The sequence below is a fragment of the Mustelus asterias genome, chromosome 24, assembly GCF_964213995.1.
Source record: "Mustelus asterias chromosome 24, sMusAst1.hap1.1, whole genome shotgun sequence".
NCBI lineage: Eukaryota > Metazoa > Chordata > Chondrichthyes > Carcharhiniformes > Triakidae > Mustelus > Mustelus asterias.
Genome location: NC_135824.1, coordinates 18,813,419 through 18,826,512, shown reverse-complemented (window position 1 = coordinate 18,826,512; position 13,094 = coordinate 18,813,419). Strand labels below are relative to the sequence as shown.

At 46.5% G+C, this 13,094-nt stretch overlaps 1 protein-coding gene across 1 annotated transcript; it reads left to right on the top strand.

Moving 5' to 3' along the window:
* Nucleotides 1-2,738: 2,738 nt before the first annotated feature.
* Nucleotides 2,739-12,580, top strand: bcl2l10 (BCL2 like 10). The gene is made up of 2 exons (XM_078241367.1): nt 2,739-3,509; nt 5,486-12,580. The coding sequence occupies exons 1-2, from the start codon at nt 2,952-2,954 to the stop codon at nt 5,606-5,608; spliced, it is 681 nt and encodes a 226-aa protein (XP_078097493.1). The 5' UTR covers nt 2,739-2,951; the 3' UTR covers nt 5,609-12,580.
* Nucleotides 12,581-13,094: the final 514 nt, after the last annotated feature.

The following is a 13,094-nucleotide window of genomic DNA, read 5'->3' as shown; positions in this document are numbered from 1 at the left end:
TTTCTGTACTGCAGGGTTTCTATGATGTCTATGATGACATCAAAACAAAATGTGATTAAAGGGGTCATAGAATCACAGAATCCCTCCAGTGCAGAAGGAGGCAATTCGGCCATCCAATCTACATTGACTCCTATCCAGGCTTACCTCATAACCCCGTATATTTACTCCTCTAATGCCCCTAACCTATATATCTTGGGACACTAAGGGCAATTTCTCATGGCCCATCCACCTAACCTACACATCTTTGGACTGTGGGAGGAAATAGGAGCACCTGGAGGAAACCCACACGGAGATGGGGAAGAACTTGCAAACTCCACACAGTCACCCGAGGCTGGAATCAAACCTGGGTCCCTGGCACTGTGAGGCAACAGTGCTACAGTTTTGAAATAGAATAAGGGTCTAGTTATAATACTGGGCAAATTGACCCAGATCCCGGGCGCTGTGATGCAGCAGTGCGAACCACTGTGCCATGGTGTCACATCTACAATAAAACAGTTGGCATGGAAGGCCTCGATGGTGCCGGTGGATACCTGGCAAGCGGATGTAGAAGCGGGAAAGAGGAGCAGATGGTTTCGGATGACTGCCCACTGACTGGAACTAGCCCAGCAGTCATGCAGGGAATTCTGTGGTGCCTTTCTCATGAAGGGTGTGGGGGAGGAGGTGGCTGCTGCTCTTGGAGCGGGGGGAGGTTGGAGAGGGACAGTGGAGGGGGGAGGGGGCAGTTGGTGGAGGAGAAGCAGTTGCTGCACTGTGGGAGGGAGAGGGGAGGGCAGTTAGTGGAGGGGAGGGAGCAATTGATGGAGGGGGCAGTTGGTGAAGGAGGCAGGGACAGTTGGGGAGTGGGCAATCGGTGGGGAAGCAGTTGCTGCATTGTGGGAGGAGGAGGGGAGGGCAGTTGGGGAAGGGGAGGTTGCTGCACAGGGGGCGTGTGGGGATGGGGACAGTTGGCAGAGGGGAGGGTGGCAGTTGGTGGAGGGGGAGGGGGCAGTTGGTGGAGAGGGAAGGGGAAGTTGGGGGAGTGGGCAGTTATGGGGGAAGCAGTTGCTGCACTGTGGGAGGAGAAGAGGAGGGCAGTTGGTGGAGGGGGAGGGTGCAGTTGGTGGAGGGGAAGGGGCAGTTGGTGGAGGGGAGGGGGCAATTGGAGGGGGAGGGGGCAGTTGGTGGAGGGGGAAGGGGCAATTGGTGAAGGGGAAGGGGCAGTTGGTGGAGGGGGAGGGGGCACTTTGTGGAGGAGAGGGGGCAGTTGGTGGAGGGGAGGGGGCAGTTGGAGGGGGAGGGGGCACTTTGTGGAGGAGAGGGGGCAGTTGGTGGAGGGGAGGGGGCAGTTGGTGGAGGGGAGGGGGCAGTTGGTGGAGGGGGAGGGGGCAGTTGGTGAAGGGGAAGGGGGCAGTTGGTGGAGGGGGAGGGGGCAGTTGGTGGAGGGGGAGGGGGCAGTTGGTGGAGGGGGAGGGGGCAGTTGGTGGAGGGGGAGGGGGCAGTTGGTGGAGGGGGAGGGGGCAGTTGGTGGAGGGGGAGGGGGCAGTTGGTGGAGGGGGAGGGGACAGTTGGTGGAGGGGGAGGGGGCAGTTGGTGGAGGGGGAGGGGGCAGTTGGTGGAGGGGGAGGGGGCAGTTGGTGGAGGGGGAGGGGGCAGTTGGTGGAGGGGGAGGGGGCAGTTAGTGGAGGGGGAGGGGGCAGTTGGAGGGGTAGGGGGCAGTTGATAGAGGGGTAGGGGGCAGTTGGTGGAGGTGTAGGGGGAAGTTGGTGGAGGGGAGGGGGCAGTTGGAGGGGTAGGGGGCAGTTGGTGGAGGTGTAGGGGGCAGTTGGTGGAGGGGGAGGGGGCAGTTGGTGGAGGGGGAGGGGGCAGTTGGGGGAGGGGGAGGGGGCAGTTGAGGGAGGGGGCAGTTGGGGGAGGGGGCAGTTGGGGGAGGGGGAGGGGGCAGTTGGGGGAGGGGGCAGTTGGTGGAGGGGGCAGTTGGTGGAAGGGGAGGGGGCAGTTGGTGGAGGGGGAGGGGGCAGTTGGTGGAGGGGGAGGGGGCAGTTGGTGGAGGGGGAGGGGGCAGTTGGGGGAGGGGGCAGTTGGTGGAGTGGGAGGGGGCAGTTGGTGGAGGGGGCAGTTGGGGGAGGGGGAGGAGGCAGTTGGTGGAGGGGGCAGTTGGTGGAGGGGGAAGGGGCAGTTGGTGGAGGGGGAGGGGGCAGTTGGAGGGGGAGGGGGCAGTTGACGGAGGGGGAGGGGGCAGTTGGTGGAGGGGAAGGGGCAGTTGGTGGAGGGGGAGGGGGCAGTTGGTGGAGGGGGAAGAGGCAGTTGGTAGAAAGGGAGGGGGCAGTTGGTGGAGGGGAAGGGGCAGTTGGTGGAGGGGGTGGGGGCAGTTGGAGGGGGAGGGGAGGGGGCAGTTGGTGGAGGGGGAGGGGGCAGTTGGTGGAGGGGGAGGGGGCAGTTGGTGGAGGGGGTGGGGGCAGTTGGGGGAGGGGCAGTTGCTGCACTGTGGGAGGAGAAGGGCAGGGCAGTTGGTGGAGGGGAAGAGGGGAGGGGAAGAGGGGAGGGGGCTGCTGCTGCACAGGGGATGGTATGAGGAGAGGGGAACAGTTGGGCAGAGGGTGGCACAGGTGGAGGGGGTGGGGCAGCTGCGGTGGGGAGGGAGGGTGACAGTTGGCAGAGGGGGCGTGGCCGGGCTGGCCCTTTAAACGGCAACGTCACAAGGGGAGGGGGGTGCGGCGCGGTTTAAAGGGCGGCCTGCGCGTGGCAGCGGCGCAGTCTGTGTCCGCGCGAGAGGAAGTGAGCGCGTTACCGGGCAACGGGGGCGAGCGAGCGGGCAGGAGAGCGCGCGCGTGTTACTGGGGCAACCTGGCACTGCGGGGGCGGGGCACGATCGAGTGAGCGAGCGGAGGCCGGCAGCATCACCCCTGGCAACGGCGGAGCGAGGCGGCGGGCAGTCGCGGCTGGAGCGCGGCCGCAGCTTGAGCGGGTGGAGGATGCGGCCGGGCGTGAGGGAGGAGGCGCTGCTGCTGGCCCGCGACTACCTGCAGCACTGCCTGATGAGCCCGGCACGGGAGCCCCGGGCGCCCAGCAGGACGGCCTTCACCCTCCGCAAGGTGGCCGACCAGATGGTGGAGGAGCACCAGGCCGCCTTCAGCAACATGAAGAGCCGCTTCGACAACGGCCTCCAAATGGCGGCCAGGCCGCGGAAGGCGGCGGCGGCGGTGGCCGGGCCCGAAGGAGAAGCGGCGGCGGCAGCAGCAGCAGCGGCGGCGGCCTCATCGGGCCCGGCCCGGGAGGAGACCAACACGGCCACGGCCGCGGCCGACTTCCTGCGCCGGGTGGTGGAGGAGATGTCGGCCGACGAGAAGATGAACTGGGGCCGGGTGGTGAGCATCTTCGCCTTCGCCGGGGTTCTGGGCCGCCACCTGAGGGACTCGGGCATCGTCATGAGCCCGGAGGCCGGCCCCAGCCCTGCGGACTCGCTGGCGGAGAGTGTGGCCAACTACCTGGGCAAGGAGCGGCGGGAGTGGATTGAACAGAACGGGGGCTGGGTGAGTTGAGTGCCGGGGGCCCGGGAGGCTCCCCAGGGCCCTGGCCTTAGCTACAACACTACACATGCCTCTTTATAGACCTGATTCTCCCCCTTTCCTTCTCTCCCATTGCTGCCAAGAGCTGGGGGGGGCCCACAATCTGGTGAAGTAGGGATGTGATATTGAGAGCCCCACCCTGCAGACCAGCTAAATGTTGGGAATTGGGAGCTTGAAGGGGCTTTTATAGATGTATATTTTATGAGGGATGTTGCTTAAAGTTTATTAGTGTCACCAGCACAGGTTTACATTAACACTTAGGTCCCTACTCTGCCTGCCTTCTGATCTGCGTCGTGGCAAGTGGGGGCAGACTTGAACAATGGCTGAGGTGCCTCTCACTTTGAAGGCGAACTAAAAGGTTGATCACATATGTGCTCCCTCGTCCCTTGTGGTTGACAGTAAGGTGGCAGATATGCTGATGTCCTGGGAGCAACATAATCCTGCAGCTTTTCACAGCAGGGCAGACCAGACAAAAGATTGGGGTAATTGCATCTCATTCTCCCTTTTCCCTTCTGAACCTTTGTGTTAGTGACATACTGTGCTGCTGCACCCCCTAATATTTCAACATTTAAACCATTCGGGGTCTTCATTCAGCCCTTTGGAGGTCTGAGGGTGGACAAATTGTGCTGGACACACCCCATCAATCCTTTTAGCCTGAACTAAAGCAGTTGGTATTGCATTTCTGCCCATTCCTATCCTACAGTCATGACCGAGGTGGTTTCATTTTGAAATTATTTAACCCAAGCAAGGTGTGCTGCATATTCCAAATGCCTTCGTTTTAAAAGCCACAATATGCTATTCCATTGCTTTTGGCGTATGGGATAAGTAATGTGTTCTCAAGAAAAAGTTACATCTTGCAATATGTGTTACTGCAGCATATAACAGGAATGTTATAGAAAAAAATGATCTAGACTTAGGGATTTGTACTGAAAATGCAAAGTTGATACTGATCCAGTACATGAGAAGAGTGTAGATTTGAGGCAAATTTTTTAAAACTATGTTGTAATATGATGGACTTTAATCTGATCGACAATTTGAGAATTCAACTCTTTACATAAAAAATACACTAAAAATTGCTTTTGTGCTGTTAAGTGGATTATATAAGTATGTTGATGAAGAAAACTGCCTCAAGAAGTATGGGCCAAGCAAATTTACATAGACATCTGGCAGGCGATACACAAATACACCAGCTGGGCTTATGCATACACAATGCATGATATTGAATGTGGATCTTGAAGCAAACACAGCTGCTTGTCGTCTTCCCTGTTTTCTGAATGGAGTTGACTTGCTACGTTGAACTGTGCTATGCTTGGCCTTTAAAACCTGTCTCTTCTAATTTTATGAAATTTGTGCACCTTTTTGAGAAAATCTGAAAACCTAAATAGGGTTCAAACATTCTTTCCAAAAAAAGTACTCCTGAAAATGCTTCCACTTGCAATTTGCCCTTAATTGATTCTGATCATTAATACATTCTCTTTTGGTGAGATATCTTATTGAAATATGTATCAAATATATAGTGGAGATAATGGTGAATTGTTGAAGGTATTATAGTTGTCTAATTTGCTTGGTTGCACTCGTGGACAATGCCCAGATGGATTTTTTAAAAGAACCATTATAAGTCTTTGATAAAGCTGTTGCACCGCTGTTTTTCTGGGTATTTGCAGAAGGAGAAACTACAAATTAAAATGCATAATTAGCACTGTTCTGAAAGATAAGGTCATTTTTGTTGTTTTCGTGTCATGTAATTTTTGACTTGATATTTCGCTAAGAACAAGTCCCATCATATGTTAAATCCTATAATAGTTACTCCTTTTCTGTTGCTCTATTTTGTAGAGGCAGATAGATTTGTTATTGAGATTGATTCCAATTGTCCATTGGAAATGAATGTATAAAGCTGCCTTGCTAAATGTGGTAAACCTGTTCTCTCTTTGTTTTAACAGGAGGGATTTCTCAGATTCTTTGGCAGTGATGACCATTGGCAAGAGTCAACAGTACGCAATATGCTGATAACAGTTGCTGGGTTTGGCATAGCTGGGTTAGCTTGCCTTCTTGCTGTCCGATAGACTGGTGCATCTTACCAATTGGAACAGTTGTTAACATCCGAGAAGAGATACCTTTCTCATGCACAATGTTTTCCATTTTTATATCTCCATTTCTAAGGTATTTTTAAAGGTTACCATCCTGCGGGGCAGAACAGGAAGAAATATGGAGATTCTCAAAACTTTTGTCTGCAGTTCTGCTAGTGTTACATTTGTACACTTTTAAATTTCTTTTAATATACTGCCTACAACACAATATGAAGTATCATTTAATGTTTTTAAAAGGCATTGTGTGAAGAAGGGGGCTTGAAAGCCTTTGTTCTGGTTATGGTTTTGGTTGTGGGTGAGCTGTGGACATTGGAATCTTTTCTACAGCCCAGATCTGAGAATCACAAAGAATTGCACTAACTTGTTTAGTAATCCAGATTTGGGCAAAGTATGTCCACCATCCATTGGATGTTTTCCTGTTTCAGTGCAAGAAACTCGTGCAAGAAACTCATGCATACAAATGTGTGTGATTGTAAATATATATATATATATATATATATATACACCATGTGCCTGAGTCTTATAGTTTGAAAGGTTTTTGTGGGCCCTGACTAAATGAATCTATTACCTTGGTTTGGCCTTATGGTTGCTAAATAATGATGTTCATAACTAATTTGTTCAGTATGGCAACTCTGACCTCAAACTTTGACTTTGTCCTCATTAATATTGGTCTTTCAGCCACAACCATTGTAATTTTATAAACCATGTCACATTAAATATAGCATTTCCATATTTATGTACAGTGTAAACATTAATATTGAAAAAGCCAAAATATTGCAAATAGTAATTTTTGACTTTATATTTGTAAGAACAAGTGTTACTAATTCTGTACTGTATCAAAGGTGTATTCTAAAAATACATTGTACATGCAGGTCAGAATTTTGAACGCAACTCAATTGTGGTCAAGAAAGAAAATAGCCTAAACTTGATGTCATTGGCAAGGTTACAATTCAAACGTCCCATCACATGTTAAATCCTATAATAGTATTTAATTTTATAAGTATAGAAAAGCATTTACAATGCTTTGGACTTGAGCAGCTTTTTGAAAAGCTCATTTTTACCTATGGTGGGATGAGCATTTATCTTGTGCATGGAACTATTAATATATTGATATTCATTTATTGTATTCTTTGGGATATTCTCAGACATGGGATGTTGAAATCGTTTTTTTTGGCTTAATGGTAATCAACAAAAATCCGTCGTTGTGCCCTCTTTGAAAGAATAGTGGTAAAGGAGGAAGCATTACTACTTCAGCTTCCTGTATATAACATTGTTTTTGCTTTTTTTTTTCACCTCCAGCTATATGTAGCTTTTATTTCAAGCTGTTAAATACTTTTGCCTTTAGGGTATAATGTTTGAATATTCTACAGTTGAGAACAAATTTTGCATTGTTAAATATTAATAATGTGCCTTGTCAAAATATATTTCAACTGAAAGTCTTAATGGGGAAGTTCCCCAAATATGGTGTGCTTGTCTGTTGAATAGTTGGTTGTGAACTGAGCAAGCTGTAATGTTGAAATTACACCAATGAAACTGAAATTCTGAGGCCCTATGTGCTAATGTTTGATTACTTGGTTTTATTTTTTGTATATTCCAAAGTTTTTTATATTGGAACACATTTTTCCTTGATTTTGTATGATTCTATGGGCACTAGCTGCTTGCCATTCACTTCCACATGATCATTATAGCTTGTTGCTCTTTTAGTCATGATGACTTGTGTTTATATAGCACCTTTTAGAATACTTCCTGTTCTGGCAGTGCCTCATTAACAATGAGCACATAAGCTACTGGATCAGATGATTAAAAACCTGGTAAGACTGTAAAAGGAGGAAAGACGTGGAAAAATATAAGGAGTGTATGGGGCCAAGGCAGGGCCACCAAGGGTGGAGTGATTAAATTAAGTGATGCTTAATTTAAAATGAAGATGCGTGCAAGGTGATGAGGGGACAGGACTTGTGTGACCAGACATGGACTGCAGAGGTACGAATAACATCGAGTGCACAGAGGCTTGAATGCTAAATGGTCACAAGTAACAAAGGCATGGAGAAAGTTTGCAGCAGCTGCTGAGCTGAGATGGACAAAGTTGGGTGGTTCAATGGATCTGGAAATAAACTCTCTTTGTAATGGCTGGAATGAGGTTGACAGCTTATCTTGAGAACAAATGTAGTACCAAGGTTATGAACAGACTTACTTGATCCTAGATAGTTTTCCAAGAGAGGGATGGGATTGGTAGCTAGGAATGACATTTGGAGTGGGGATGTGTAAATCGATGGCTTTGGTCTTCCCCATACTTAATGAGCGGTATTTGTTTCTGGCCCGTAACCTTTCCCCTTGTATGTCTTTTTCATTCTCCTCCCCACCCTGCTACAGTATATTTGCTTGCTTTTGTAGTTTTTGGGCATGAATGCTAATCTGTTTTGCCACTCCAGTTTAACACTCCTCCTGTCCAGTGTTGATCAAGTGTATGGTTGCATTAAAGGCTGCATTTTGTGATTACTGAAATCTTGGCAGAACTGTAATTTAAAACAATGTGTTGAATGCATGAAACCATGCAAACCTGCTTGCAGGAATACTTGGATAATGTGGGAGTAATGGCAGTAATCTTGTACTAAAATGCGGTTTAATAGCCCATTGTGTGCCATTCCAGTCGGTTAATGTCATAAAACTCAAAGGAAAGCATTGAATCCAATGTGAGTTTGAATTGACCTTGCACACGCCCTTCTCCCCCTCGCCCTTTCTCAAATTTCCACCATATTGGTGGTGGTGCTTCCTTCTATTTCTTACTGTCTTGAATATTTGAACCCGACAAAGTTAAGTTGCCGAAGTTGGGGTGCAAGATCCGAAACCTCAAGGTATATTATGAAGTCGGACTAAGACTACAACAATTTGCTCTTTTGGCAATAATGTGAGGCATGATTTTACTGACACACTGGACAACATTTTATTTACCCATGCAGACTAATTTGTTATAGTTAAACAAATTAGTTCTGGGGAGAGAGACAGAAAGACACATTTTGCTTCTTTCAGAAACTGCTTGTTTTTAAAACTGAAAGAGAAACTAGGTATCTTCCCTGCAAGAAGCTTGGCTCCTTCCATTTAGCATATGCCTCAGTCCCTGTCAATGAACCGACTCTGAACACAAATACATTAACTCTCTTTAGACAAACACACCATTAGCTAAAATGAGTTATTGCCCTGCAGTCTCAGCATGGAGCTGCATGTTCTTTCCGACAAATCAACTCCTTGCAACAAAATACTACCTCTAAGAAATATGTTTCATCTTTCTTGTAACAGGCACAGTATCATCACAAAAATCTGGATAAATGCAATAACTACCCCATGAACCTTTTGAGGCTTAATTGCATCAATATCTGCTAGGACTACTCGGCTCTAGACCTCATTACAGCTCTGGTTCAAACAATGACTGAAGGAATACCTAATCCAAAGGAAGATAAGGACCTTGCTCCCAGAGACACTTAAAAGATCAGAGTAGGAATATTTGGTAATGATTGCTTGTACCCACATAGAGCAAAAATTGGACACTAGGCCTGGTTTTACAATTGCTGAATTCCACATCAATAACACATCTGGCAGTCTGCTTGAATAGCATTCCAAACTCTAGTGTAAAGCTTCATGTCCACTTCCATCCATGTACTGAATCTTTCCAGTCATAAGTGTGAATTGGGACCATTGAAGACAAGCTTGCATATTCTGCTGTTTAAAATCTCTTGGGTTTGTTTGGAAGTGGAAAATTTATTGCTCATCAGTTTATTATAAATGTGGACACAGGAATCTAATGGAAATATAACAATGAATTGTATCCACATCCCTTTGCCTCTCAGCATGATACCCCACTCCAGCTGACTTCCTGTGTGGGATGCAACAACAGCTGAACTAGTTGTGCCACTAAAAAAAATCATAACTAAACTAAAACTAGTCTTCGTCTTCAGCTCTGTGGTTGACACCTCCAAGGCAAATCTTGGGCTTCCTGTGCATGTGCCAGCTGGGAAGGAGCCGCACATGCGCTGTTTAGATTTTTTAATGTTAGTCAGGCCCGTACGCATGATCAATGGGACTTGGAGCTGAAGACAAAAGGTCCCATGCGTCTGGACAAAAAGCGAAAACTCGGGGTGCAATAACCGTGGGAGAAGCAAGAAAGACAGGGAGAGGTTTTGATAAAAAGCGAGGACTAGGAGAAGTTAAAAATGAAGTCCCCAGTAAAGAAAAGACTAAAAATAGGTGTGCCTTTTTGTTTGTTAATATAGTATAGACATATAAAAGGTTGGGAACCACTGGTCTATTGTTCCATGTGCTTCTTGCCCCCTCTTAACTGCCCTGTCTTGTCTGGTCAGGCTTTGTTTATGGCTAACAATGTACCCTCCAATTCATTTTGAGAAATGTGATGGGAGCTCCGCTAATTTAATTACTCATAAACTAAACAATCAAGCAACAGAGTTTTCAACACGTAGGAAACCACTTTTTTTTTTCCTTCCCTATCTACTACCTTACAGTTTTGTCAACACAGTGGTGCAATTCTTGTTGAAAAGGCCATCACATTACTTGCATGTGACATTGCATCAAGTTGTCTTGGATAATCTCGGGCACAGGTTGCCCTGTGTAATCAGCAGCGCTGGCTTTGACGTGGAAAGAACAAGAATCATCTCCAATGTTTGCAGCCTTTCAAACTTGACTCGCTTCTGTAAAATGGAATGCATACTTTTAGACTTTATCTCCATGCAACAGTTTCGATCAAATTTTGAATATAACCAGTGGAGTTTTTAAAGTGGTATTTTGTTTGCCATTATAGGAACTTAAAACCAGATGTATTCCCCCAAAAGAAACTGGTTAAAAAGCCTGTTCCCGTTGATCACAAATAGATGCGAGAGGGATTCCTTGCCACGTTTGATTAAGGCAGTGTGGTAGCATTCAAATTCCAATCACTGCCAGACCAGCAGAAATACTAAATGGCAACTGGTCACCTCCCAAAAGACAAGACTTGAAGCTGTATTCCTAACCAGAAAAAAATGTTCTCAGCTGCATAGTTCCAGATATACAAAAAAAGCATATGAAAGGCTTCCCTTATGCTATTTTATTTTTTCTTTCTCCTCTTTGCTCCCTCCCCCTCTGATTGCTGTACATCATGGGGAACTGAACAGCAAGGGGAATTTCCAGTGTCAGCATATAAAAATGAAGAGGAAGCTTTCGCATGTAGCTCATTCAAATCCCACAGACATACAAGAATGTTTTAAGATCTATAACCAAACCAACTCCCAAGGAAATGCATGATTTTTGTGCAATTATGGTTTGAAATGCAGGAGAATTTTGATCAAACACATTCCTTTAATCCACAGAATTCCAGTAAACACTGGGAGGAAACATCATGGCAAAAACAACACTGGCATCTAAACTATTGTCACAACCTCCCAATAATGAACCATGCCCAAGATATTAACTTCTCTTTTAAAGATAGATATACACGTGCAATATTATTCCTCATTGTGTTTTGCAGCATTTAGTGGCAGCAGCAGAAGCAATTGTTATCTACTTTGTATATATTTCTTTAAAATTCAAATGTAATATCAATATTTTCCTCCTGGGGTAAGATGTGCACTGTGAACTTGGCATCACCCCACCTCTTGTACCCTTCTAATGCCTCTAACTTCGACCTGATTACAACAATCTAGACTGAACATCCAGTGCAATACTGTGCTATGCTATTTGAGTGCTGTCATTCAGATGAGACATTAAACTGAGGCCACGTAGCTCTGTCAGGTTATATAAAAGATCCCAAGGCACGTTTCAAAGAAGACTAAGGGGATTAACCCCAGAGATCACTCATCAGCATCACAAAAACAAATTATTTGGTCATGATCACATTGCTGTTTGTGGGAATTTACTGAGTGCAAATTGCATTTCCTACTTTATAAAAGTGACGATGACATTTTGAAAGTACTTCATTGGCTATAAAGCACTTTGGGATGAAAGCAAGTCTTTATTGTCTTCAGCACGTGTTGCAAACCGTGTTCCCAGAGTCACTAGCTCTATCCCTTTTGCTCTTAATTGTCCGAGGCTGACCTCGACTACTTGGTGTCATAATTGACCCAGTGGTAAACTTCCAACCACATAGCCGCAGCATCACCAAGACGGCCTATTTCCACGTCCACAATATAGCCAACGACTCTGCCTCGGGCTCAAACTGCTGAAACCCTCTAGACTTGATTATTCCAATGGGCTCCTGGCCAGCCTCTGATCTTCCACCTGTTGCCTGTCTCCTAACTTGCATTCACAGTTTACCCCTATGCTCACTGACCTACACTAACTTTTGTTGAGTAATACCTTGACTTCGAAATGCTTATCCTTGTTTTCAAATCCCTTCATGGCTGTGCCATTCCCTTGGGTGAGTTTTCCCGTTCCGCACGCCACTGAAATCGTAGTGGGTGAGGGGCAGACCATGGAAAGGTCCGTGGACCTTGGGTGGGATTTTCTGGTTTTGGGCCGAGCGAGGCCAGAAAATCCTGCTTCCTATCTCTAATCGCAACCCCACAACCCTATGTCTGCAATGCATCAGTTCTGATCTCCTGCTTCCCCGAATTCAATCACTCCACCTTGAGTTAGACCCTAAACCATGGAACACCTTCATTTGAAGCCAAAAATACATTGATTGGATGTCTCATAATTAAGCTGAGATGGTAAGAGATTCCATTTACTCAATGGATTTTTTTTCAACACAGCTTCAACTGCTAAACTCCAAGCAGAATGGATTGATTTGATCCACTGATCAACTTCTATCCAATCAATGGGCACATACCAAGGCCTTGTTTTGGAGAACATGTATCTGGAATGTATATTCTCCACCACCTGCGGAATCAGTGAGCACTACCAGTGTCATGTAACCAGAAAACAATGTATAAGAATGAGTAATAAATGTTTTATTTTTGGCACAGCCGACTTAAAAGTGTGGTGTTTCTTTGGAGGGGGGGGGGGTAAGATGTATGTTTTGATTGGTTTTTCTGATGGGAGCAAAGCCACATTTATGACATAAAAATTGCATTTGTATAGCACCTTTCATGATCAAGTGCTTTATGGTCAATGAAGTACTTTCAAAGTGTAGCCACTGATGTAGGATATACAGCAGCCAATTTGCACATAACAAGCTCCTATAAACAATAATGTGCAATGACCAATTTTTTTTTGATTGAGGGTTAAATATTAGCCTGGACATTAAGGATACCTCCCCATCTCTTCAAAACAGTGCCATGGGATATTTCTTATCCACCTGAGAGGGTAGACTTGACCTCAGTTCAAAGTCTTGATCAAAGGACAGCACTTGCAATGATGTTGGAACACCATTGTACTGATGTTAGCCTGGATTTGTGCACTCATCCTGGAGTGGAACTTGAACCCTTAGCACTCTTGTCTCTGAGTCAGAAGGTTATCAACTGAGCCACATAGCACCCATCTC

Excerpts from the sequence above, each read along its gene's own strand:
- bcl2l10 (XM_078241367.1), top strand. The coding sequence starts at position 2,952 with ATGCGGCCGGGCGTGAGGGAGGAGGCGCTGCTGCTGGCCCGCGACTAC. Across the intron at positions 3,510-5,485 it reads TTGAACAGAACGGGGGCTGG|GAGGGATTTCTCAGATTCTT; the intron begins GTGAGTTGAGTG and ends TTGTTTTAACAG.